This window comes from Neolamprologus brichardi, chromosome 9, assembly GCF_056152115.1.
Source record: "Neolamprologus brichardi isolate AB-2024 chromosome 9, ASM5615211v1, whole genome shotgun sequence".
NCBI classification, from domain to species: Eukaryota; Metazoa; Chordata; class Actinopteri; order Cichliformes; family Cichlidae; genus Neolamprologus; species Neolamprologus brichardi.
Window position 1 is genome coordinate 24463171 of NC_142112.1, and position 25232 is coordinate 24488402.

The following is a 25232-nucleotide window of genomic DNA, read 5'->3' on the forward strand; positions in this document are numbered from 1 at the left end:
TGAGCCAGCGTTGGTCCTCGTGCCAATGGGGTGGCCCCACAAGATTCCCATAAGGCAAAACGTTACAAGTTTTTGGGAAAAAATATTTAGAGCTAGAAGGAGAAACTATTTTTTTTTAAAGATTTTTTACCACAGCACGGGATAAGGATGCAGCGCTTATAGCTATGAGTAGATTTTGGCTCTGCTGATACCAAACCACTACCAAAGTAGTTACTCAACAGAGAATATCTGTATAGATAAAGTTATGCTTCTTGCCAGACACATGAAAGCAAAGTGCAATAATTTACTTACAATTTACAAAACCTTTTTGTTATTCATATATATATATATATATATATATATATATATATATATATATATATATATATATATATATATATATATATATATATATATATATATATATATATATGGCTTGATTGATCATTAGATGATTTCAAGTGCTGAGGACCAAATGGCAGGAACCCCACTTAGTCTGTAGATCTGTGTAACTGCTACCTAGCTGAAGAATATCACACTATCTGATTCTCAGGGTGAGCTAAACACAGGAACTGCTTCTCTTCTAGAAGTAAAGGAGGTCAGATATGGCACCCGGCAGGTGGGTCATCACCTGCATTCTGATCCACCAGTGCGGCTCCATGGGGTTGTAGCGTGTGTGAGGACGCTTGGACATGATGGCGTCGGTGATGTCATCCAGCACGGAGACCGTATCCTTCTGCCCGCTGCTGCAGTAAGAGCGCATCAGAGCCATGTTCTGCTCGAAGTGGGTCTTCCCATAATCCTCCTTCACCTCCGAGGGCGCCTCGCTCCACAGCTTATTGGCCGTGGTAGCCACGATGTCGCGGGTCAAGATGCCAGTGGCCACAATGAAGTTGCCCGGTTCGATTATGGACACTTTTACGCCCCACGCTTTCATCTCGTAGCGGAGGCAGTCAGAAAAGGCTTCCACGCCGTATTTGGAAATGCAGTACGGTGACCTCATGATGTTGCCCATCCTTCCATACATGCTGGCCACGTTCACGACACGGCCTGTGGTCAAGAGATACAAGGGGACAGATTTTAGACTCTCCAAATAAATGCATCATAATTTAAAAGTGAATTAACAGCCTTTAGTGCACTTTTAAAGCTGCTAAGCTTGCAGGTCCAGAGTTCAGATGTCTTTAGGAACATTTCTTGGCTATTTGCTTAGCTCAGCAAATAACGGCCCCTCACTGTTTCTCGAACAGTGACTCATAACACACTTGTTAACAGAGCTGCTGTTCTGTTAGCGTCTGCGAAGTTTTCTTTTCTCTTCAGCACAACTTTGATAACACTGTTTTTTGCTTTACTTCGAAAGACAATTTATTCCTATTTTATAGTAATGTTTTTATATATTTATTCATTTATAATTGTGGTTCTTAATACTTGAAACCGCTTATCAGCATTGAAGGGTTTATATAACAAAGGTTATATAATGTGTTAATATGTTCTTTCACTTCCAGCCTTGTTTGAATTGTTATAACTCTTCATAGCTCACTCAAAGGCGGATGTATCTTTCAGATTTTTGCACTTTGGCGCCGTTATTTTGGACACTGTAACTGATTCCTGTTTATATGTCACAGAATGGAGGGAAAAAAATGCAGCTTACCCTTCGCCCTGCGGATTAACGGCAAAACAGCTTTAGTAACCCTGATGGTGCCCCACAAGTTGACCTCTGACACGTGCTTGTAGGTGTCCATGGAGGTAAATTCGACCTCTCCAAACGTTGACACACCAGCATTATTCACTACAGCCCAGAGAACTGGGCAGCAGAAAGTCAGAGAGAGTGAAATGTATGAGTAAAGTCGACTTCTTTTATGTGGGATCTATTTGATTACCGAGCGACCTACCCGCTTCAGATTCACCCAGGATCTCTTTGATGTGGTCCACTGCCTTGTTCACCTGCTCTTCATTGCACACGTCCAGCTGCACGACCTTCATTCGATCTGAATGAAGTTCCTCAAGCTCCTTTGCACCGTCTCCACCTTTATCCTGTAAGCGGAGACATTAGTTAAACTCACGGCCTCAGCATAAGAGGTCTCAGTTCAATCAGCTTCAGTGCTTTTAACAAGAACAAGAGCATCAAAACCTTTTTGTGCCTTCAGTATAAACGTTTTTTCCAGTTCTTGGCGGACAGGAGTGGCTTTCTGCTGCTGTAGCCCATCTGTTTCAAGGTATGACAAACTGTACAAGCAGAGATGCTCTTCTGCATACCTTGGTTGTGACAAGTGAATATCTGGGTTACTGTCAGCTCAAAGAATTATTATCTGTTTGTTAGGCACAAGTGAAAAATAAACGTGGCAAAGAGCCCTGAAGGTATGAAATAAGCAAAAAAAAAAAAAAAAAGGTCAGCAGAGTCTTAAACCCCCTGTTTAAACATTTATTGAAGAGCCCATTAATGATCCATTTTGGTTTTTAATTTTCTACTAGAACGCTAACATGCTGTTGCTGACATGACATTTTACACTGTACTGTTACGCTTATCATTCTTGTGCTTGATGTTATCATCTGCTCGTTTGTTCCTTAAGTAAATCACTTTGTGTCACACATGTAAAACAATGCTCTGTGGATGAAGTTTATTATTATTATTTTACTCATCCCACAAAAGTTCAGAGGTCACAACTAAAGAAGCGCCCATTTTTTCAAAGGCTAAATTTGCCGACATCGGTTTTGAGATAAGCTTAGGATATCTTATTTTAAAAGCACATGTTTCAATCAGTTTTTTTTAAACTCAGGAAGCAGAGTGGAGGTTGGGCTGAAAAAGGTGTATTTACAGTGTGAAAACAGGTCTCCAGAAGGACATAGGTAGGGAATGATCATTCTGATTTTCATGTGGGTGGGATTTGTGGCCATGTTGTTCTTGATTCCCAGCTAAGCTGCGCAATCGATACCACATCTTCCTTGGAATGGGAGATTTTCTGGAAAACGTTTTGCTCACTTCCTGTTTGCAAATCAGGGAAAAATGCAGACTCGATGAGCAACATCCTTACCTTGAGAAGACATCCGGCAAAGACTGTAAAGCCAAGTTTGTGCAGATGTTTGGCAAGAGCGTAACCAAATCCAGTGTCACAGCCTGTAATAAGCACGGCTTTCCCTTTCACCTACAGAGATGGGTACAGTACAGTTTCCCCCAAAACACACAATTAACATTATATGCAAATTAGAGAAAAAATGCTTACAAAAACACGCATATTTCGAAGTGAATGCAAACTACAGTTTGTTACAGTATAAACAAAAACTTATATTGCCCACCCCACATTACTGTAGCGTACCTTGTAAAGGATTTTCTGCGAGTTACAAGGCTTAATTTTGCATTTTACAATGTTTCACTGACATCTGTGTTCCATTTCAATGTTTTGCATGATAAAATGCAAACCAGCGATTAATCCCCGTGTTTGTTGTGACATTACCTCCACCAGTCCTCTTGGAATTCGAGGCGTCGCCACGTACAGCACAAAAACTGCGTACAGTGCAACTATGCACTCGGTCACGCTCGTCTCTGGCAACCCCAGCATCCTCATGAACGCGTTGAGCAGAACAGGGAGTCCAAAACCCAGAACCACCGTGAGGAAAACCGAAAGAGCCACCAGGAGTACCGCTCGGAGCGCGGGCAGCGAGGCCATCTTGACGGAATGGTGTGTTTGCTTTCCTGGCGTAGCGGTCCGCTTTACAGCCGTCACCACGGGCAGGCGGCACGCCCCCTGTATCACTGCAGCGATAGAGAAGGGGATAGGGAAGTCCCCTGTTGTAATGTGTAACCGCAAAAGTAGCCGCAAAGCATCCGGTTGCAGGTGTTTTCGGCTAACCGACGTCGCCAAGTAACCATTATATCGTGTGGTGTCGTGTGGCGAGCTGTTAAGTGTAGCTCGAACCAACTTCGGGCCGAGATCCACGAACAAGCCCCCGACTTAAGCACTGTCCAGCCATTATGTATCAGGAGTAAGCTCTCACTGCAAAGTCACTATGAGGTGTGTTTTTTATGCTTTACGTTAATATTTTACATCTCAATGCTCCGTTTCTAAAAACAGGACACTTATTTGGTCATCATCGGGATTGAGACGGAACCGGAAGTAACACGGAGGGAAGTTTCTTGACATAAAACATATTTGCTTTGAAGAGATTTCTCCCTTGCTTAATAAAGGTATATAAAAAGACTCGTTTATCATTACACATTTGTGAGCAAGCACACTTTGAAGCCTGGGTATATCTCATTTAGCATGGCCTCGCTTACCAAATCGTTGATATTGGACTTCTCGAAAGCAAGAGCTAAAGTAGTTGTTGGGTTATTTTGTTTATTAATATGCACAAAAAAAAAAAAAAGGGGGGGGGGGGGGTCAGCCTTGTACTGGACTATTTTCGGGGGAATGTTTTTCATTCAAGAATGGAAACGGCACCTAACTCAAAGGATGAGCCAGTGATGTCTCTACAACTAAGAGACAATTTATCATAGAAGTATGCATGTATAAGTACTCAAAGCACTTTACACAACTCGCCCCATTCACCCAGTCGCACAAGCACTTTTTTCTAAGCTGTTTCTGTTTAAGTGCTTTTTATCTCTCATCCACACACTTTCAGCAACTTGGGGTTAGTATTTTGCCCAAGGATATTTAGCATGCAGCCTGGAGCAGACGGAGATTAAACCACCAACCTTCAGATTAGTAGGTGACCTGCGCTACAGCCACCCCATAAAAACAAATCCTTTATTCACATTTCTGTAGTTGGATCTATGAAGAATGTCAAAGATAAGAGTTTGACAGATATGAAATAGTATTTTTGCATAAACAAGATCATTCCCAAGTAGCCTTTGGCAAAAAAGGCAAATCTGAGCATGCTGTGCAGTGTGTCCTTAAAAAAATATGGGGAAACTGGTGGAGGATAACAGAAGAAGAAGAAAAAAATTACTGTATCTGCATTTACGTTTGCACATTTTAATAAATAGCTCCCATTTCCTAGGATAATATAAAGATAATATAAATTCCAGCAAGAAAAAAAAGCACCTGAGCAACTCCACAGCTTGTAAGGATGTTTTATTGTTTCCAGATAAAAGATTTCCAGCCAACATCCAGGTCAAGTATAATGTGGTAAAATTACAAACCTGTTTCATCTACTAAAAAAGCAGCTGGTCAAGAGTGAGATAACATAGGATGACAGCAGTAGGGAGAGCAAGGCATTAAAGCACTAAAGATCTAGTGTGCATGGCTCACTGACCATACTACGGCCTTGAGAAGTGCTGTAAACATATCTTCATATCCGTGTAAAACAGAGACTTCTAATTCAAAAACAATAGAATTAATTCTTTTGAGAAAAGAAAATATTAAGAAGACTGTCAGGTTACTGCAGAGTAAAAAAGGAAAGAATAAACTGAAAAATGACAATGTCAGTGACTACACATCTTAACCACACCGATACAAATGGCCCAGTTGATCTCTTGTTGCCATCTCCTTTTTTTTGTTTGTTTTTTTTACAAAAGAAGCATAAACATGAGAAAAAAAAAGATTTTAATAATCACCTTTAAACAAGCACACTTCGGTTATAAACCTTTTTTCACACTGTAGCAGAACATATACGAGTGTCAGGGTAAACTGAATGATAATAATCTTGCAGAGAGAATTAAAACCGCTCATAAAATTTCACATTACTTCCCCCCACTTAAATTGGGCAGTCTTTGGAGTATGGAGTTGGTAGTGCTGGTGGAAAGAGGGACTTGGCTCATTTATAGTTGAAATAAAGGTAGGAAGAAAAACTGCAATCTGATTTTTTTCAGCAGTATTTTCTTGGCAACAAGTAGAACGCAAGTGCTCTTTTAAAAATATCACGTGCCAATCCCTCTTTATTTGAGAAAAGTATCAAGCTTTCTCTGGATATTGTCAAATGAGTCCATTCCCAAGTAGTCTGCCTGACCTTGCTCCCATTTCTGCTTCCGTTCTTCTGAGGACATCTGCTGGGATTGGGATGCCTGTGCGTGTGCGTGCGAAGACCTGCTCTCGCCCTGAAGGAATATGGAACATAACAGCAGGGAAATGAATAAATGACAAGACACGCAGACTGCACACAACATGCTGTTTTTCCTTTTTTTGCTTTTTGGAAGCAACGAACCGCCATACTTAGCCTTTCCAAATTAATAGCTGCAGGCAAACACGCAAAAGCTCTGATTTTAGAGGAAGGGCAGCAACAGCAATAAACCAGGCGCCAACGGATGCTTAATCACTGCCGAGCTATAAAAAACAAAACAAATCTTTGTCTCCATACCTGTTCACTCTCAAAAGTGACAGTTTCACTGTGCTGGAACTTTGTGAGATGAATAAGAAGACAAAAAAGAGGTTTAAATAGCTTTGCATCATTCAAAGTTCAAAATAACGGCTATAAATTTATACTGGAGCGTTTCAGCTCATCCACTGCCTGAAAGAGGATCTTTTAGCTCCCTTAAGTTAAATCTGTTGAGATTGGCTTCCCCATGCAGGCAAAAGATCTGAAAAAGATGGGAGGGACTGTATGTCTGAGATGACTATATTAGGGATAGATCCTTTCGCTGACATCTAAGAGCATTTCAAGCAGTCTGAAGCCTCAACTTTTGGCTCTCAGGGATTACTTACACATACGCTGACCTTGCTATTTTAGCCATTTGTTATGAATTTTCCAGTGGCTCCATGGTTGTAGTTTTGTGCATTCGTTGCAAACAATCTTAGGTTCAAGACTGGGAGGACATACACACCCAGCCTCAGGGGTTCATCAAATGGTTGTCAGGGAAGACTATGTGGTGTAAAATCTATGGTTACCCCTTTAGAAATATATAGCAACAAAAGTATGTCTTTTTCTTATGAACTATCCGCCTCTGTAACTATACAGAAAATAAGGAAACAGCTCTGTTTTAAAGATAATATCTGATGAGAAGTTGCAAATAGTGCAGGTTCAATTAAAATGTCGACTTACCTCCACACATCCTGAGTGGAAGGGCTGTTCTCCATACTCCTCATGCAGCATGGGGACCACATCACCCGAGTACAGGGTCCACCAGTCGAGAAGGAAAGTAGGGTGTGTGGCAGCATCCTGCTCACTCCCTGAAATCTGTTTGGTTTTGGGATCAAATGTGTAACCCCATGGTTTGGTCTTCCCCAGGAAATGGACCACCTTGGCATTTCCACCATATCTGAAACCAGAATTACAGTAAATGAGAGGATGTACTGTAGATGCAGTGTGGTTATGGTTCGATTTACTAAATGAAGCTTTTCTGAATAGTTTTTAATATCAAATTGTAGCAATAAAGACATTTGTATTCATAGACATAAATAGTATAGAATATTCTTAAATAAAAAAAAAGTTTTAGAAATGTTTTAGGAGAAACCCTGTATGTTAGTGTCAAAAAACATATTATTAAATTGTTGTGTTTTTAATTGGTCATAATAATGGACTGGACACTAATATAAATTTTAATGCTCCAGGAAACATTTTTGGGTGTCTATGTTTAAAAGCTGGGTTAGCATGAATGAAACAAAATCCTTTTGGAGAAATAAGAATGAGAAATATATTGATCCACCCCAGTTCTGTCAAGCTTAGATGTCTTTGTAGCACTGGCAATCTGCTCAAGTACACAAATAAACCTGAACCCGACACTGTCGGGTTTGTTTTGCTGTGTTTGTCAGACCTCTAAGCGTTATTGCTGACAACTACAAACAACTAAAGACATGTTTATCTTCCCTGTCATCCTGATGGATGCCAGGAAATGCCAAACCAAAAAAAGCCTGCTGATGAGACCAGAGGTGAAGACACAGAGAATGAGGATGAGAGGGTAGCTTTAGACACAGCACACAATGACCAGTCCTGGAGGCAAACATTAAAAGGTCTTTAAATAAAGTGCTCTATTTCAGGAGTGTGTATCAGCTGCTCTGAGCTCAGAGTGGGCATCCAACCCAGAGCTGAGGGCCTGCTGGGGTGACACTCTAACTGTGCTGCTGGAATCTCGCTGCTCATCTCACCCGTAACCTGATGTCATGTCACGATGTGAATACGCGTTCATGTGACCAGGTATCTACTTACATCTTGGCTTTCTATCCAAGACACAAGATTTTAGTCACATCGACAGACTGCTGTTGCGTAATATGAATTTCCCAGGGTAGCAGGTAAATATAGTATCTTATAGAGTTTGGTCACATAAAATTTTTTAAACCGCACCTGTGACTTTAAGCATTTCATAATTACTCCATGAGTTTAAGTGTGCTTAGCAGACACTTACTGTTTAAATGCTGGGAGGTAAGTGTAGATGGCTATGCTGCTGAGATTGTAAATGAAAGGGAGATGTTTTGATATGTCAGCTGTTGCCCAGTTGCTAAAGAAGCCATTCAAAATCCCTTGGTCTCCTCCTGCAACAGAGAAATACGAAGGTAAGTGTGACAGTATGATAAGTCGAGTCGCTTTACATGGCACATTTAAAAACAACAGCAGTTGATGCTTTCCAAATGAGGTAGAATAACAAGGCAAATCTCTAGAAACATACATATAAAGCCCTAAAGAGAGATACCCCCAGGATATCCCGACGGGGGGGGGGGGGGGGGGGGAATGAGATCTCCAATCGGAGTAAGACATGCGTCTGCGGCAAGGTGTGTAGGAACCAACGTGGCCTAAAGGTCCATCAAGCCTTAACCTGGTGAGACGCAGGAGGAGCCCGGCCAGGAGGCACCCCACAGAGCCCAGTCCCTCCACGCACCGGAGTCTTCCAATCCAAGCAATGTAGTTCCACAACAGCGGATTAAGTGGCCCCCAGCCAGCAGTCGGAGCAAGTGGCAGAGGTTTGATGAGGATCTCTCCAACATCATACAAGCTGTAGCCAAAAGAGATGCTGACAGCAGGCTTAAAACAATGACCACCATCATAGTCAGCTATGCCTCAGAAAGGTTCGGCCTGACCGAGAAGTGTAACAAGACCCCTTATACCATGAACCGCAGGGCCATGAAGATTCATCGACTGCGCCAGGAGCTTAGGAGCCTTAAGAAGCAGTTCAAGAACACCGATGCGGAGGGTAAGCAAGCTTTAGAGGAACTGCAAAACATCTTGCGGAAGAAGCTGATTACCCTCCGTAGAGCAGAATGGCACAGGAGGCGGGGAAGAGAGAGAGCCAGGAAACTTGCAGCTTTTATTGCTGATCCCTTTCGCTTTTCAAAACAATTGCTTGAGGTTAAGCAAAGTGGCCGGTTGGAGTGCTCAGCAGAGGAGGTGAATAACTTCCTTCATGAGACCATGAGTGACCCACTGAGGGAACAAGACTTGGGACCCAACGAAGCTCTCATCAACCCTGCCCCACCATCAGTAGAGTTTAAGTTGATGGAGCCAAGTTTGAAGGAGGTGTGTGAGGTCATCAAAGCAGCCCACTCAGCATCCTCTCCAGGTCCCAGTGGCGTACCCTACCTTGTCTATAAGCGCTGCCCAGAGCTGCTTCGTCACCTGTGGAAGATCTTAAAGGTGATATGGCGGAGAGGGAGAGTTGCTGATCAGTGGAGGTGCGCAGAGGGAGTCTGGATTCCCAAAGAGGAGGACTCTAAAAACATAAACCAGTTTCGGAGTATCTCACTATTGAGTGTGGAGGGGAAGGTGTTTTTTAGCATTGTCTCCCGGAGATTGACCGAGTTTCTCCTTAGAAACAATTACATTGATCCATCAGTTCAGAATGGGGGGATCCCAGGAGTTCCTGGTTGCCTAGAGCACACTGGCGTAGTTACGCACCTTGTAAGAGAAGCCCACGAGAACAGAGGTGACCTAGCCGTATTGTGGCTGGACCTGACTAATGCCTATGGGTCTATCCCACACAAAATGGTTGAGCATGCTTTGCACCTCTACCATGTCCCCAGCAAGATTAAGGACCTGATCCTGGACCATACGCCAACTTCAGGCTTAGGGTCACTTCTGGGTCAGTTACTTCAGGCTGGCACTGCCTCAGGAAAGGTATAATAACAGGCTATACCATCTCAGTTATGCTCTTTGCCCTTGCAATGAACATAGTGGTAAAGGCTGCTGAGGTGGAGTGCAGAGGGCCACTAACAAGGTCAGGTGTTCGTCAGCCCCCTATTAGAGCCTATATGGATGACCTCACCATCACAACATCATCAGTTCCAGGGTGTAGGTGGATCTTGCAAGGACTTGAGAGACTCATCTCATGGGCAAGGATGAGTTTTAAACCTTCCAAGTCAAGATCTATGGTACTGAAGAAGGGGAAGGTGACGGACAAGTTCCGGTTCTCAATCTCAGGGACCATTATTTCATCCATAACGGAACAACCAGCTTGGGGAAACTCTTTGACTCCAGCCTGAAATACTCTGCTGCCATTCAGAAGGCAAATGAGGAGCTGGGACCTGGGTAAACAGCTAAAGTTCCCACAGCACATTGCAAAAACATCCCTCCGGCCAGACATGATCATTATTTCTGAGGTCTCAAAACAGCTGATCATGCTGGAACTCACAGTGCCCTGGGAAGAGGGGATCGAGGAGGCCAATGAAAGGAAACGTGCAAAGTACCAGGAACTAGTGCAGGAGTGCAGGGGAAGGGGCTAGAAAACTTTCTATGAGCCCATAGAAGTGGGCTCTAGAGGCTTTGCAGGACTCTGCGAAGTCCTAGGCCAGCTGGGTGTGGCTGGGACAGCCAAGAAGACGGCCACCCAGGCTGTGACCAAAGCGGCAGAGAAAGCCACAAGGTGGCTGTGGATTAAGAGGGCTGATTCGTGGGTAGCTACTGGTACGCAAGTCGGGCCATGATCACCCCCGGCTGGGTCGCCTGGGCGAGGGTGTATGATGTTGTGAGACCAGAAACACCTGATGACACCAGGATACATTAATGAAGATGCGTACCAGTGCATCCAGGAGATGTGTCTTGTATAGATAAAACTAATAGTCACATAAATAAAAGTTTAAGCATATTTTTCAGTGATTAACAATTTGCTAGAATAACAAAATTACAATAATGAAAAAACAGAAAAACATATTTAATCATTGAAAAACATGAATTACTTGTTAGAAATAATATATTAAAAATAACTGAATCTGATTTAATTAGGCTCTGAGGACCAGCTGCTGTGTAGTTCAAACATTGTAACATCTTTTCAAGACATCAAAGTGGATTTGCAAATAGTGTACAGTGTCTGTACAGTGTCTTTTCCAGCGCTGACTTTTTAATAACATCAGTCATGAAAACAAAACAAGCCCCAGGTTTTAAAATTCATTAACAGTTTTGTAATTTCTTGTAAAAATGTGTGTCTTGAAGTAATTTGCCTTGGTGGCATTCGCATGCTGTGAAAATCTCTGATATTGTCACATAACAGCAAACTTGGCTTTAAAAATGCTTCTGGTCAGGTTTTGTTTGTTGGCTGAATGTCTTCACTGAAAGAGTGAGACGAATGAAAGGCACACCTGTGACAAACCACATTAGTTCTCAGCTCAGCTCATCTGCTGAGATATAAGATCAGACAAGCATTTAAAGAAATGTTCTCACATGTTTAGGACACATAACTGGATCTCATGTTCCCACAGCTACCTGAAAAAAGTAGATCTGATTTTCTAGAAACTGCAGGTAGTGCTTTACCTCAGTGGGTGCACACAGGTTGGGGCATGTGTTTTAGCAGCCACAACATTAAACCCACCGAAGTTAATGTGAACAGTGTTGATTGTCTCATTAGAGGCACGACATTGCAAAAATACTTCGGGAAACAGTTCAAAAAACAAAGAGCCCACAGCATTAACCGGGCCTCCAAACTTTGCAGATCCCAATCCAATCACCATCTACGGGATGCGCCTGAACAAGCCCATTCAAAGGAAGCTACACCCTGAAATCCAAAGGACCCAAAGGATCTGCTGCCAAAGTTTGGTGCCAGATACCACAGGACACCCCCCTGAACTCTCATGTTCATTCCCAGACGGGTCAAAGCTCTTTTTTCTTTTCTTTTTTTGTGGCATGAGGGGGAGGGATATTATTGTCATTAGGTTTCTTTTTATTGCATAAAACATTTTATTTGTAAATAATCCTTTTTTAAAATTTTTTTTTCAGATTAAAAGGCAAAAACAAAAAAAAATCCTAATCAAAGGATAATGTTGGTGTCAGTAGAAAAAATTGAGGTGCTGCCTCTGCAATTATATTGAATATTTCCAAACCTTACCCTACTCCATTCATGACCAGCCAACTTTAAATAATACAAACAGACAAAGGCGTTTAAAGACTTTTGTCTCTCACTGTGCTGGTACGTGAATTAACACTGGCCTCTGGGTTTTAAGTAAATGGACTGCAAGTTTGCGTCTGAGTTGCCTCAGGTCCTGGAGTTCAATTGGAGGGCTGTTACAGCCATTTGCCCTCCCTCAAGTTTGGCTGCTTTAGAACTGGGGCAGCCCCTTCTCACAGCAGCAACTTACATAAATACACAACTTATAAAAGTTTGGGAGGCAGGGATCTATTTGATGTTATGTGAGGTGGGTGACAGGTAGACAACTAGACCAGACCTGAGCCTTAAATAAATGACAGCCCCCCCCCCCCCCCCCCCCCCCCCCCAAAATGTGATAAAAGTTCAGTGAATCTGTGAATGAGTCACTGAAATGACACTGACACAGGACGAGATGTTGGCTGTTAAGAAAACTTTCACATGTCTCTCCTAAAAAAGCACAGGACTGTAAAGTCTGTGGCTTCGGTTTAAAATAACACACATAGCTGGCGTTTGTCTGAACCCACAGCCTCCAGTGGAGAGTTCAAAACTTAATATGGAGCTGAGTATCTTCATTTTGAGGGGATGAGCAGAACACAGGAAGAATGTGCATCTAACCGGTGCCAGTTTGTTTTGGCAGCAGATAACACTGGAGCCACAGATGCAGAGATAGAGCCTCTGGGTTCAGTCACTTATTTTCTTTCCTCCTCTGCAATTTTTCTTTTCCAATACATCTTTCATGTTCTGCGGGGTAGAGAGGGGTACACGTGTATATCATGCATTCCATGCAGGACAGCAGAACTGAAACGCTGAAGGTCAAAGCGGCTTCACCTCATGCCCCAGTGCACACGAAAAGACCATCCATGTCTATAAATAAGACAGCTTTACTTATTAGCATGCCATCAAGCATTTAGATAGTGGCAACACACTGAAACAGGGACACAAAAAGACACTAAGGGATAAATGAGTTTCAGCTTCCAAAGGGACTCTTTCTCATAAAGAAATAAGAAAATATCTTTTGTATGTGGTTGAAATCATGATGTGAAAAATTGTTGTGGCAGAATGAGTCGGCACTTGAAAGCAGTGGCCCATATTAAGCAAACTAATTGGTTTTTCCAGTGGCACCCCCCATCCCTGATGGAATCTGTCTCACAGCATCACAAGGGAAACAGATTCAGTGACACTAACAAGTACATGCTTTGGCACTTCCGAGCCTAACTATGAACCCCTTTCGTCTTTTGTTTACTCCACGACTGTTTTCTTTGTTTGTTGGAATTTTTGAGGTCAGAGCAGCCCGAGTAAACTATGATTTTGTCTAGAGTCCGGCCCTTCTATCAGCAGGACTGACAGCTGAATGAAATCAAAAGCTTTTTCTCGGCATATCAGATACATAATAAATACTGTTCTTCACTTAAGCATTTAATTGAGATTTCATCAAAATACATTAGATTTTTTGGTGTCAGAAGATATTTATAGTCCAAACCAGGGAGTTCAAACTCATTTTAAATTGTGACCCACGTTGATCTCATTAATTTAATTGGCCAAACCAATTCAGTTACATTCAATTTTATCTATAAAGTGCCAAATCACAACAACTATCACCTCAATGCATGACCAGTGAAACGTCTCTCTCTGTCAGTGTAAAGAAGTGTAACTTCATATTTAATCCCTGAAATATCTTAACATAAGAAAAAGAAGTGCAATTTTAACGATACATGTCAGTTTTTCTACATAATAAAGACATTAAAGAACAGCACAACACTTTGGGTTTAAATTATGAGAAATAAATACGAGTTCTGGTAGATCATTGCCTGGACTCTGTTGTAATTATTAAACAAAAAGGTTTTTGTTAACTCATTCTTACTTAAATAAAACAGATAATAAGGTAGATCGTGAAAAAAATAAAAACATTTTTGCAATTTCATTTTTTTTTATAATATAGTATGAAGATAAGAAAAGCTATAAAACTTGAGACAATATAGTTAAAATCTGAAGTTTATGCCCACTTTCACATTTTCCAAAGACATGCAGTGGGCCGGATTGGAGTCTTTGCTCGGTCTTATGTTTGACACCCCTGGTCTAACCAGTACTGCCCAGTTGGCAGGCTTTGGCTACATTTAGGTAAACAGCCCCAGTGAAGAGGAAAGGAAGGATTAAATTTCCCGTACATCTCAAAAGTATCTCCCGTCATCTGACGATGATTGAGTTATTTATTTGCTTTTAAAAATCCAGTGTTATTTTTGAACAATGTAAACGCCACAGATAAGAAAGTCTTGGCCTAGATTTCCATGAGCTACACTGGTCTCCCCAAAACAGAGACTTGGCAATCAGAAATATACGATGGGTTCCCAGCATGCACATGACATTATTTTGGTCATGTGACGTAGCTGTCACCTTAGCTGCATGGTCTTAGATGAACTGAGAAACTCTTTTTGCCACTTTAGACTATCACATGTGGTCTCCTGGAAGAAAATCTAATAAGTGGACAACAACTTGAAATTATTACAGTTATTATTAATTATTACAGAAGTTACATGGCACAAATTTAATTAAAAATAAATTCAAAAGCAAATAGGCAACTTGGTCTGATGTCCACCAGACTCTCTTTGGATAGCTACAATATGTCAGACTCAGTTAGGATAGCTACAATATGTCAGACTCAGTTAGGATAGCTACAATATGTCAGACTCAGTTAGGATAGCTACAATATGTCAGACTCAGTTAGGATAGCTACAATATGTCAGACTCAGTTACTCAGCTACTTTCTAAAATGCAAGTGTTCATTTTTTCCCATTTAGATTATGTAATATTAAAAAAAAATTCTCGAGGAGCACCATGAAACTACGGATCGATGATGATTCTAGCCCTTCACTGAACCTGATATGGCCGGCATAGCTTTGACTACAATTCAGCAACAGTACGCTCCATGGAAAAGTGTTGCTTAATGTCAACTGGTGCTCTGTGCAAAACAGGGCCTCTCAAATTTAACCTTCACCCCACCCCGGTGAGCCCCTGAGAATAACTCAGCAGAGCTCGAAAGTCTCTTACAGGCGAGCCTTGTTTCCAGGCACCGAGCTTGATAAAGACCTTACTTAGAGCAAAAGATAAACAAGCCCAGTTAAACATCATGTTACCAAGAGCGTTTCCAAAACAATGTTTGACTCAAAAAAAAAGGAATTTAAAAGGGCAGAAGTTCCTCCCTTGCTATATCATTGCCAATAACATGAAAAGTAGATGTAAACATAAATTTTCGCTAACTGCAACCCTGAATCTCAATAATAAACATGTTACATGTCATTAGTCATTGCATAGAACCAAGTGCATTCCTGAAAATGCTATAATAGCCCTTTAATATACATTTTATAAAATGCATCCCGGCATTTTACGGCAGCTTACCGTCAAAGCTGCCGTGTTCTGTACAATACTGAAGCAGTTTGCCATGAGTCTCCACAGAAGGACGAAAAACAAAAACGCCAGAGTTGAAGCAATCGGGCCAGCCAGGGTCAGGAGCAGCTGACAGTTCCTCTCTATCAAACAACTCATCTATATTTGAAAGAACCTGAGATGCACAAACAAAGCACATGTTTATACACACCAGTAATGTGCAGCATCTTCATTTTCTTTGTGCTGTAGCAAAATGACCTGTTAGCCTCACCATAGTGTCTGCATCCATGAAAACACATTTGGAGTAATGTGTGAGGGTCCAGCAGTGGAGTTTGGTGAAGGTGACGCCCAGATCGGGTCTCTTCATCATGGCCAGGTGTGCAGTGTCGCCACTGTCTAGCACATCCACCACCCTCACCTCATCGTAGATCCTCTTCAGCACAGACCTAATGATTTACAATACTATGAAATGAATCACTGTCAACCACCCATGTGGAAAACAAGAGTTCACAGGAACGGTAATATGTATGAGTGAGAAAAAGTGAATGTAGGTAAAGTTTCTTACTGGCTAGGCTCTGATACTTGTGGACCAATGAGTGCCACCAGCTTCTTGGCTGTATTGTGCTTACGGAGGGATTTACCCAAAACCATTGCTCCCCGTGCATAGCTGTCATTGGTAGCCAATGTCACAAATGCCTGATCTGTAAAGAAAGAAAACTGAATTAAATTGGTTAAAGGTTGCTCCCACCCAAGTACTAACCACGCCCAACCCTGCTTCGCTTCCAAGATGAGAAGAGATTGGGCGCACCCTGAGTTGCTTAACTTAAAGTTGCTTCTTAATATAGTACATACAATTTAAGAATGCTCTCAAACTCGTGTGTTAGTCAGATTCTGTTCTAAATGTTATGAAGTGGTTGAATTGGTTAGTTGTCTTAGTTGAATTGGTCACATAACTGCATCATATGACTGCATCATATGACTTAAATGTGTCATATTTTTCAAAAGCCTCCGTTTTCGCAGTGTGGGGCTGCCCCACACAGTCCACATGCTGAAGAGTGCACTAATTTGTGAGCGGCTCAGAGTAGAGCCACTACTCCTGCACATCCAAAGGTGCCAACTGAGGTAATTCGCACATTTGACAAGGATGCCTCCTGGGTAAGGTGTTCCAGGAATGTCCTACAAGGAGGTAGACCCATGGCACGCCCAAGAGATTGGGGTGTGTCATGGCAACACCGTGGTGTTCCCTTCGATAGGTAGAGGGAGGTCTGGGCTTCTCTGCTTGGACATCTTCCATAGATAAGGGAAGAAAATGGATAGATGTGTTAGTCAATGAATTCATCCCATTTAAAGAATTTCCATAACTCTTCTGTGAATGACCAAATGATGGAAAGATGCTAGTCTATTTTCCCCCCAAGCCCTTTGACAGATTGGTGACCTCGCCGCCTAAGACAGGTGGGATGGGCTCCAGCTTCCTGTGACTCTAAATTGAAGAAGTGAAAAGATGGATAGTAGATATTTTTCTCCAGTGTAACTGCATTGCATGTATTTTTAAAGTTTACTGGAATATGAAACACACACCAAAAACATTACACTGCAGTTGTAGCCTTTTGCCTTTTAGGTGATGTGTTTCTATGTGGATTCTCTAAAGCATGAATGATCCAAATAATTAATATGTTGATTATTTCAAGTGTTTTTGAATGAGCAACACAATCTAACCTCACTAAAAGTTTTCTCGCAAAGTACCCCATAAAGGTTTAAATGTCTCATTAAGGTGATTTTTATTTGCAGTGTGGCATCTACTCTGTACCACCACCTCAGGCTGCTGGGAGGAAAATCTGCCAAGTCAAGTCTTGGGAACAACCGCTTGCCTGTGAGAGGACATATAAACTGAGATGACGAAATCAGCATGGCAGCTGGGATAGTTGTGTGACTAGCAGTTAGGCCAACACCAATCCCATTTGGCCTATGCGCTAACCCTCTGGCAGTAAGATACCAATAATGGGCAAGGAGAGCACAATAGATAGAGTATGTCTGACATGCTAGCAGCCCAGAGTTTCTAAGTTTGGGCCAGTTGGAGAACAATGGTTCCAAATACCACAGCTTGCCAGGAAAATTTGTTCTGTCTCACTGCCTTTTCACAGTGCCACACCTCCTTTCTCTTACGCCCCCTTTTCAATTGGTAGAAACCCTTCTGCAATATGAATGTAACACTAAAAAAACACATAAAAGATGGGAATTAGCTCTGCAACAACCCAAGTTACAGTGAAGTCACCGTCCAGGCAGCAGGGTCCTTTCATTTTGAGTCAGGGGGACGGTTCCCAGTAAGCTTATACCACAAATTAAAAGTTAATTATGGCGACTTAGGACACAGAGTAGTGTAGTAGGTCTCAAACTAAGGTCCAATGATAGTAAAGTAGTCTAAAAAGGTACTCTGTGAAATGATTTTATCGCACTGTGTCCACTGCACCTACTTTTGGCAGTTTCCTAATATATACATGACAAAATGGAACAGTTATAAAAAGTAGTAACACGGTAATTATGTCACACCAGTAGCTGGTCACTGTGACAAATACGAGTTAATTATGTAAAGTAAGACTGTAACCACTTTAAGAATACTAAACTTCTTATTCAACAAGGGAACACAACTACCCAAAAACAAAGAGAACAGTGACAAAAGACTATATTAGCTACATAATGTAATTTAATGTCACCAAAGTTCGCGCCATTTGCTACTTTTAAAACTTTTGAGAAAAAAAACAAATAATTAACAAGAATTTTTTACTATCGACGCTGAGAGTGTTAAAATGTTACCTACCAGCCATGACTGACGAATAAGTCGCAGCTACTCTGTAGACTGGACTTTGCAGAAGCCTTGCGTGGCGAAAAGGACCGACTAAATATACAGAGGTGGTTTAAATACCAAGACGACAGCAGCCAGACCCGGCGTCACGTGACAGCCCCCAACACACCCACCTGCTGTCGACATGCTCCACCGCTACACAGCAGCACCTCAAGCAACACCGCTTTCAACAGGTTTACAGGTAAACAGCCTACAGATGAAAACAAAAATTACAATTATTGAAAATATTATGCATTACTTCCTCCTCCTAACGTTACGGAAAATTCACAACTCTGAAAAAGTAAAGGGGGAAAAATTATTTGAGTCAGAGATAACGTTGCACTCTCAGGACATAATTCTACAGCTCTGACATTTCAAACAGCTGCCGGGTATCTCCCCTGAGTCCTGTCATCTTTAGTTATAGTGACAAATGAAAGACGGCGAAGATGTAATGCGTCCAGGAACAAGATGTCCTGTAGTAAACATTTGGCACGTTGTCGCCACCTTGTGGATTGAAGACCGTATAGCAAGGCAGTTATCAAACCGTAGTTTAGGAGGTCATTCAGTGCTCTTATTGTATTACACAACAGTGAATTATTTTTAGCTCAAGTAGTGTACTTTAAGAGGAGTGTCATAATTAAGCAAGAGGATGATATGTCATTTTACTGTCTTACATTTAAATCAAAATAATGACATCAAGTGGCAGAATTAAAAGCATACAAATGGGAATATTAACCACAATCTTACCAACATGTTTAACATGCATGCAGTGGACTATTTCCTAAGGAGCTCAAGAATAATTTACTGCAAAAAGCAAATATAATCTTCTTAAAGTGTTATTTTATTACTTAATCTAAAGAAAAATTATGACTATTATTATTTTTGAAAATGTTACAGTTAATTTGCATATTTGTAAAACAGAAATCTAAACATTATTATGTAAAAGCCTGTTTATCATCTTTTGTCTGTTAATTTTCAGTAATTTAAAGTACAAATCATTTGTGTTATCATTGAAATAAACGTGTAACTATCCAGCACAGAGACATAATCTCCCCAGTGTGTCCTGGGTCTGGCCTAGAGCCTTCATACGATGTTGAAATTTCTTCTTTTAAATCACTGAAAGAGTGCCTCTTTAATTTAGGCCCACACCAAACTGCATGGGCATTTGCATTTTTAAAAAGCACCAATCAAAGGAGAAATAGAAATCACTGAAATGACAATATAACGAACAAGCTGACTAACAAAGTCATAAAAAATATAGTACATACTATATTATATATATCAGTGGGATGAGGGTCAATACACTGCTTTTATTTGAATATAAAACTAGTCATAATTTTTTTCCCTGCATTGTGATGCGTGAAAACCAGTCAGTGAAATGTCCTTTTCCAATTTTACCCCAGAAATGTGAATGTGAAGTAAAATTTCCCGCTGGTCTTTGGCTCCCTTATTTTCTCCACCGAGGCAGATGCTTGGCAGAATGGAGATGCTGCCAAGAAGTGCTCTTTGCTTGTCACATACTGTGCCCCTGTTTTGAAAATCCCTAACAACAGATACCCACGCCCACCTAAGCGCTGCTACTGGAGCAGTGCCATCTGAACAAGAGGGATCACTGTGATCCAAAGGCGTGCAATAAATTTGTGGCTCTTTCCTTTGTTTTCTTAAAGTAATGTCTCCTTTATAGACACTTTATAGAAACTATAAGAACATTTGGTGTTTGGCACAGTTACATTATGGTTACATTACACAATATGTTTTCTTAAAGGTTGTGGTATACGTTTCTAAAATGTTTCCCTCTTAATTTGCATTCATTGCAGCAGATGATGAGCCCTAAAGTGAAAGTGTTATTATTGCTGTTCGTACGCAGTAAAGCCTCTGTGTACCAGACACAATATTATCGTATACACATAAAAAAATTGATTCAGCGTGTGGGGATGGATCATTGATTTTATTGTTTGCTTGACATTCTGTCAAGCACAGTGAGGAAACATGGCGGGTGGTGCCCTGTATCCATGGATACGGGCAGGAGATGGCTGAGAGGTTGGAGGGGCTGGGGGCTGGTACAGAGGAGCCGAGTTGGCAGGGGTCCTGGCAGTTCCGCATTTTAATAGAGGTTCTTCTGCACGTGGGCCGCAATGTACTTGACGGCCAGCATGGTCTCCTCGCATGTGGGCTTGATCTGAGACTCGGGCAGCAGGAAGCCATATTGACCCTCGTCACGCAACTCGAAGGTGTAGGAATATTTCACTCCCAGGTCGTAGGCCCAGTCATCAGAGCCTCCAGCAGCGGGGTCTAAGGGCAGATGAGGAGAGAGTGAGGGAAATCAATGAGATGGTGACATTCTGACAACCTGGGACAGTCTACATGTGTTTTCATACACATTTTACTTCAGGGGGGCAAAAAAAATAATCCCTTGCTTGAAATAGCTGTGGCTCATGATTGCCTTTTGTGGTTTCAAGAGGCCACATTTCTCAATGGAGATGGGTGTGCTGAGAACACACCATAATGCATAATGACAGAGGTGGAAATAGGTTATCGAGCTATCACTGAATATGCAATCTTCCCACAATAAAGTGTGACTATTTGCTGTACTCACAGATAGTTGGAGCACCGGGGCCGCTGGTGTAGACTGTGCCATACAGGCTACGCAGAGCTGAAGAAGCTCCCTTAGCAACTGCCATCTACAATACAAAATACAAACAAAAGTCAAATGTTTTATAGAGTGAATTAATTATAAGGTTTAAACTATATACATGTATATATATCAACACAGTATCTGAGTATATCAGACTGAGCAAAGGTGTGTCATTGTCTGGAAATGCTTGAATTTGGAGGACTTTTTAATTTAAAATTTGTCACTTTAAACCAAACAAAGCACGCACACAAACGACACCACCTTTAAAATATAGCTGTTACACGTTATAAATACATGCTTTTCACCCTGCGGGTTTCCAGTAACATTTTTAGTGATATTATAGAAAGCAGTAAAAGCATCAGCGAGTTGCAAGAGGAAATGAAACCCCCAGAGAAACACACAAGCAGGAAATGATATTTCTGGCCAGACTGATGAGTTATGACAGATCCCTGGAGTTCTTTTGTTCTGTAAAGTGTCAGAAGACAGTCTAAATTACAAGTGAGTAATAGAGAGGCAGAGACGTGTGATCTGCCTCAGTTAGTGTGAGAGCTGAAGCAGGGGTGTGAGTGTTAACTGTGCAGCACCACGGACACCCCAGTGAGAGGTAAAAGAGCCATGAGAATGAGCCATGTAAGCAGGGAGTAAATGATTTGCTGCAGCTAAGTGTGGCCCTTAGATAAGAGTAACACAGTAATGGGGTGGGTAGAGTTATATATGTTTATATTATATGATCTATTGTAAAACTTTTTATTTGCTCATATTCATGTATATCACACATACAGATCATTATTTGAATGAACCGAATTCATAATTACACATAGCCTGACTCAGAGGTAGGTTTTGTACACTCACTGCAATGCTAAGGCAGATAACAGTGACTTACCAGCTCGTCATGGTCTGCAGCTAACTCATAGGTGTAGGAGTAGGGGAAGAGCAGCAGCTGAGAATAGGAGTGGATAGTGATGTAGGCCTTGATAATGGATTTATTTTTGCGGATGAAGTCAGCAAGATTCTTGGATTCAATTTCAGATTCAGGAGCGGTGCCACAGTAAGTTTCGCTGCAGGGGTTGGTGGAAGCTCCAGTGGCTGCAGTCACATAGAAAACCACGTATAAAAGTTTTTTTTTTCTTTTTAAAATTGTAAAATAAAATGAAATAATAAATTACAAACTAAAAATGTTACCAAGCAGCCAAACTGTAACTAAACATATTATTGACTTGCCAGATTAAAATACATGGAAAATCTATAACAATATACAGTTCTATGACATGATATTTTTGCTGGAGTTTTTTGTATTTTTGTAAATAAATTTAGCTTTTTATGGAATGCCTATTAACTGACATTTAAAAATAACCAATGCAATTGCAAATTACCCCAATTTTTTTTTTATCAGTCTAAGATTTAACTGTGCATATGTCATACTTACTGCACCAGCCAGCATTAAAGTTTCTGTTTGGATCAGTTCCAAGGCAGCTGGATCCAGCGTTCCTGGAGCGAGTTTTTCTCCACATCCTGTTCTAAAGTTCCCAAAATGCATACAGATGTGCAATCAATGCATTCTTCAAGATATAGTGCAAGGCATCTCTTCTTTTAACTAAGGCAAACAACTTAAGTTTGAATGGATTGTAACGTACGTTTGTGTGGGTGAACACGTAACCATCGATGTTGAAGACGGGCAGAACAAAGACATCCATCTTGTCGAGCAGGCTAGTCATCTGAGAATCACTACCATAGGTGGTCACAGCCTGAGGAAGAAAACATTTGTGCTGTAATCAGTTATATTCATTATTTGTAGGTGCTTGCCTCGGCCATCCTGGCATCTTCCTTACCTCATTGACAAACCACTGACAGAAAGCATGAGAGATCCACTCTCTGGCGTGGAATCCGCAGTCCATGAAGATGGCAGGCTTGGTTGAACCAGACTTCTTACCAATCTGTGGTTGTTAAATGTAATCACAAAACAATTGTTGCATGTAATTATAATATAAATGAAAAAATAAATTATTTAATGTCTGTGAAGGTTCTCAGTCATCCAGGTCATCATAGTCTAAGGAGCTTGGAAAGAGGATGCCAGTATTCACATTTTGGACAGAGAGGACAGATGGTTTGAAAGAGGAGTGAAAGAAGCCATTTACGTCCACTGTGAGCGACCATCTTTGAACAGAGGCGGTGGTTTACGACACCAACTGTCTGCCATCTCTAATCCAGTTTTGAGATCGCTTCCCAGACGCCTTAACGCCCACTCACACCCTGGGCCATCTGACCTCAGGAAATCACATGATAGGATGGGTCCAGGTTTCACAATGAGCTCACCCAAAACCCTGGCTGATTGTGACCCACACCTATTTTCACACCTTGGCTCATGCGATTAGGTAGAGGATCATCAGGGGGTCCTATGTCCCTCTTTGGGGGGAAACTCCCACTGGGTTTAAATCTGGGACTCTCCACCATTTGACCCTTAGAACTGAAGAAGCTTCTCGGATGAGAGGTGAAACGTCTTCAAGCAACTTAAAGAAGTCCAGACGCTTTTCTTTCCAAGCTCCTTAGACTAAATTCTTTAATATTTATTTGGGTAAGCCTACCTTGAGAACTACCATGGGACGCCCCTCATAGGTGTTTCCAATCACCTCCTTGCTGATCATATCAGAATTGAAAGTAGCCATTGAGTTCATCCATGACTCAATCTAAAATAAACAGGACAAATATGGTAAGAAATTACTGAAAACCAGAAAAGAAAATCAGAATTGAGATCGGTGCTCTTAAGGGTTTTGACTCTTACATCACTCCAGGTGTTGTACTTGGTGTAGCTGTGGGCTCTGGGAGAACCCTTGTTTTCAATCTGGCGATCAACAGCCTCCTGAACGTCATCAATAAAGACCCTGAATAGGGTTTAATTAAAAAGTGTCACAGCACTGCGTGAAGAATGTAAATCTGGGGCACAAAATATCCAGATAAATATCCTTTAGTTTAATTGTTTGTCTAGCGACCTACTCTAGCTGCATGCCGCTCTGCTGCAGGACGGTGAACACCATGTCAAGGTACTGGGCAGGCACACGGATGTCCACGCTCATGCCCACAGTCACCTGCTCAGCACTTTCTGGGGCCCAGAAGTCGAGCTGCAGATGGCAGCAAAGTCAAACACTTGAGCAATGAAACATATGTGTGTGCCTGTATGTGTGAAAGCAGATGGGTACCTGAACACTGTTAGCCAGTTCCCTAATGACTTTCACATGTTCATTAAGGACAGGCTTCAGACGCAGAACTTTATCACTGTTTAAAAAAGGGGAGTGAGAGAAATCAACATTATAAAATAGCATCCACAAACACTTTGCCTTCACTCCTCAGCAGTTTCTTTGGAACACAATAATACCCTTTGCATAAGCCACAAACTTAGGGAACATGCAAACAGTACAATTTTTAGCCTCTATAGATGTGTGTCTGTGTTAAATGACGTTTCAGGACACATTTGCTGCCCTACCCTGTGGTTTTATTATATACCGCAGGGTTATAAATATTATATCATTATATGATATTAATAGTTCAATATCCCTTTGCCAGAGTGCAAATATTTATAAACACAGATTTCAGTAGCTTTAATAAATGGTTTATTAATTGCAGTAAATGACTTAAATTGACATAAATCCATTTGATTACATCAACCTAAACTAGAACGCAGGCTTATATAGTACTTCTATTTATCATATTTGTCATTATATTTTTAGTGTCATCACATGCTGTAGTTTACAGGAATGCAGTCCTTTTTTTAAACAAAAGTGTAAATTTACCCCTCAAAGCGAGTGACGTCAGCGAGGGCAAAAGCCACCAATCCAAAAAACAGGAGGACCTTCATGTTGGCAATGAAGCTGGCTTTCCTTGTGTACGACACTTATACCTCGCAGCTTGCCGTACATCCACCAATCTGAGTCTTTTACGCAAAGATGTGTCATACGTCCTTTGCTGTGTCGCTGTTTTTTTTTAGGTGTTACGTGGAAAAACGAGAGCCTACGTGATGTGCTGTCAATGATTAATTGATTCAGGGCGTGTTTGAGGCATTTTTAAACCAAGGTCATTTGATTTGGATAAGTCACAGTTATCAGAAGTGTTTTTTGTAATGTGTAAGTTGCTTTCATGACTAATCAGGATGATTTGTCTCTTTTTACACTCAGCTATTAAAAAATAAGATCCAC

At 41.3% G+C, this 25232-nt stretch overlaps 3 protein-coding genes across 4 annotated transcripts; all 3 read right to left on the reverse strand.

Moving 5' to 3' along the window:
* Positions 1 to 389: 389 nt before the first annotated feature.
* bdh1 (3-hydroxybutyrate dehydrogenase 1) lies at positions 390 to 4226 on the reverse strand. The gene is made up of 5 exons (XM_006795104.3): positions 3429 to 4226; positions 3009 to 3119; positions 1869 to 2010; positions 1628 to 1780; positions 390 to 1029 (listed from the first exon to the last, which is right to left on the reverse strand). The coding sequence occupies exons 1-5, from the start codon at positions 3639 to 3641 to the stop codon at positions 563 to 565; spliced, it is 1086 nt and encodes a 361-aa protein (XP_006795167.2). The 5' UTR covers positions 3642 to 4226; the 3' UTR covers positions 390 to 562.
* Positions 4227 to 5028: 802 nt separating this feature from the next.
* On the reverse strand, positions 5029 to 18508 carry gyg1b (glycogenin 1b). Of its 2 annotated transcripts, XM_006795102.3 has the most exons (8): positions 18387 to 18508; positions 16137 to 16272; positions 15843 to 16017; positions 15584 to 15746; positions 8249 to 8375; positions 6949 to 7165; positions 6268 to 6306; positions 5029 to 6007 (listed from the first exon to the last, which is right to left on the reverse strand). In XM_006795102.3, exons 1-8 carry the CDS (start codon positions 18391 to 18393, stop codon positions 5849 to 5851), a joined length of 1023 nt encoding a protein of 340 aa, XP_006795165.1. In that variant the 5' UTR covers positions 18394 to 18508; the 3' UTR covers positions 5029 to 5848. The 2 variants fall into 2 exon arrangements, with proteins under 2 accessions (XP_006795165.1, XP_006795166.1); XM_006795103.3 differs by lacking the exon at positions 6268 to 6306.
* A 1836-nt stretch (positions 18509 to 20344) lies between these two features.
* Positions 20345 to 24974, reverse strand: cpb1 (carboxypeptidase B1 (tissue)). Its single transcript, XM_006795101.3, has 11 exons — positions 24831 to 24974; positions 24240 to 24315; positions 24037 to 24161; positions 23825 to 23924; positions 23628 to 23729; positions 22875 to 22979; positions 22680 to 22790; positions 22472 to 22562; positions 21929 to 22131; positions 21007 to 21091; positions 20345 to 20702 (listed from the first exon to the last, which is right to left on the reverse strand). Exons 1-11 carry the CDS (start codon positions 24893 to 24895, stop codon positions 20515 to 20517), a joined length of 1251 nt encoding a protein of 416 aa, XP_006795164.2. The 5' UTR covers positions 24896 to 24974; the 3' UTR covers positions 20345 to 20514.
* Positions 24975 to 25232: the final 258 nt, after the last annotated feature.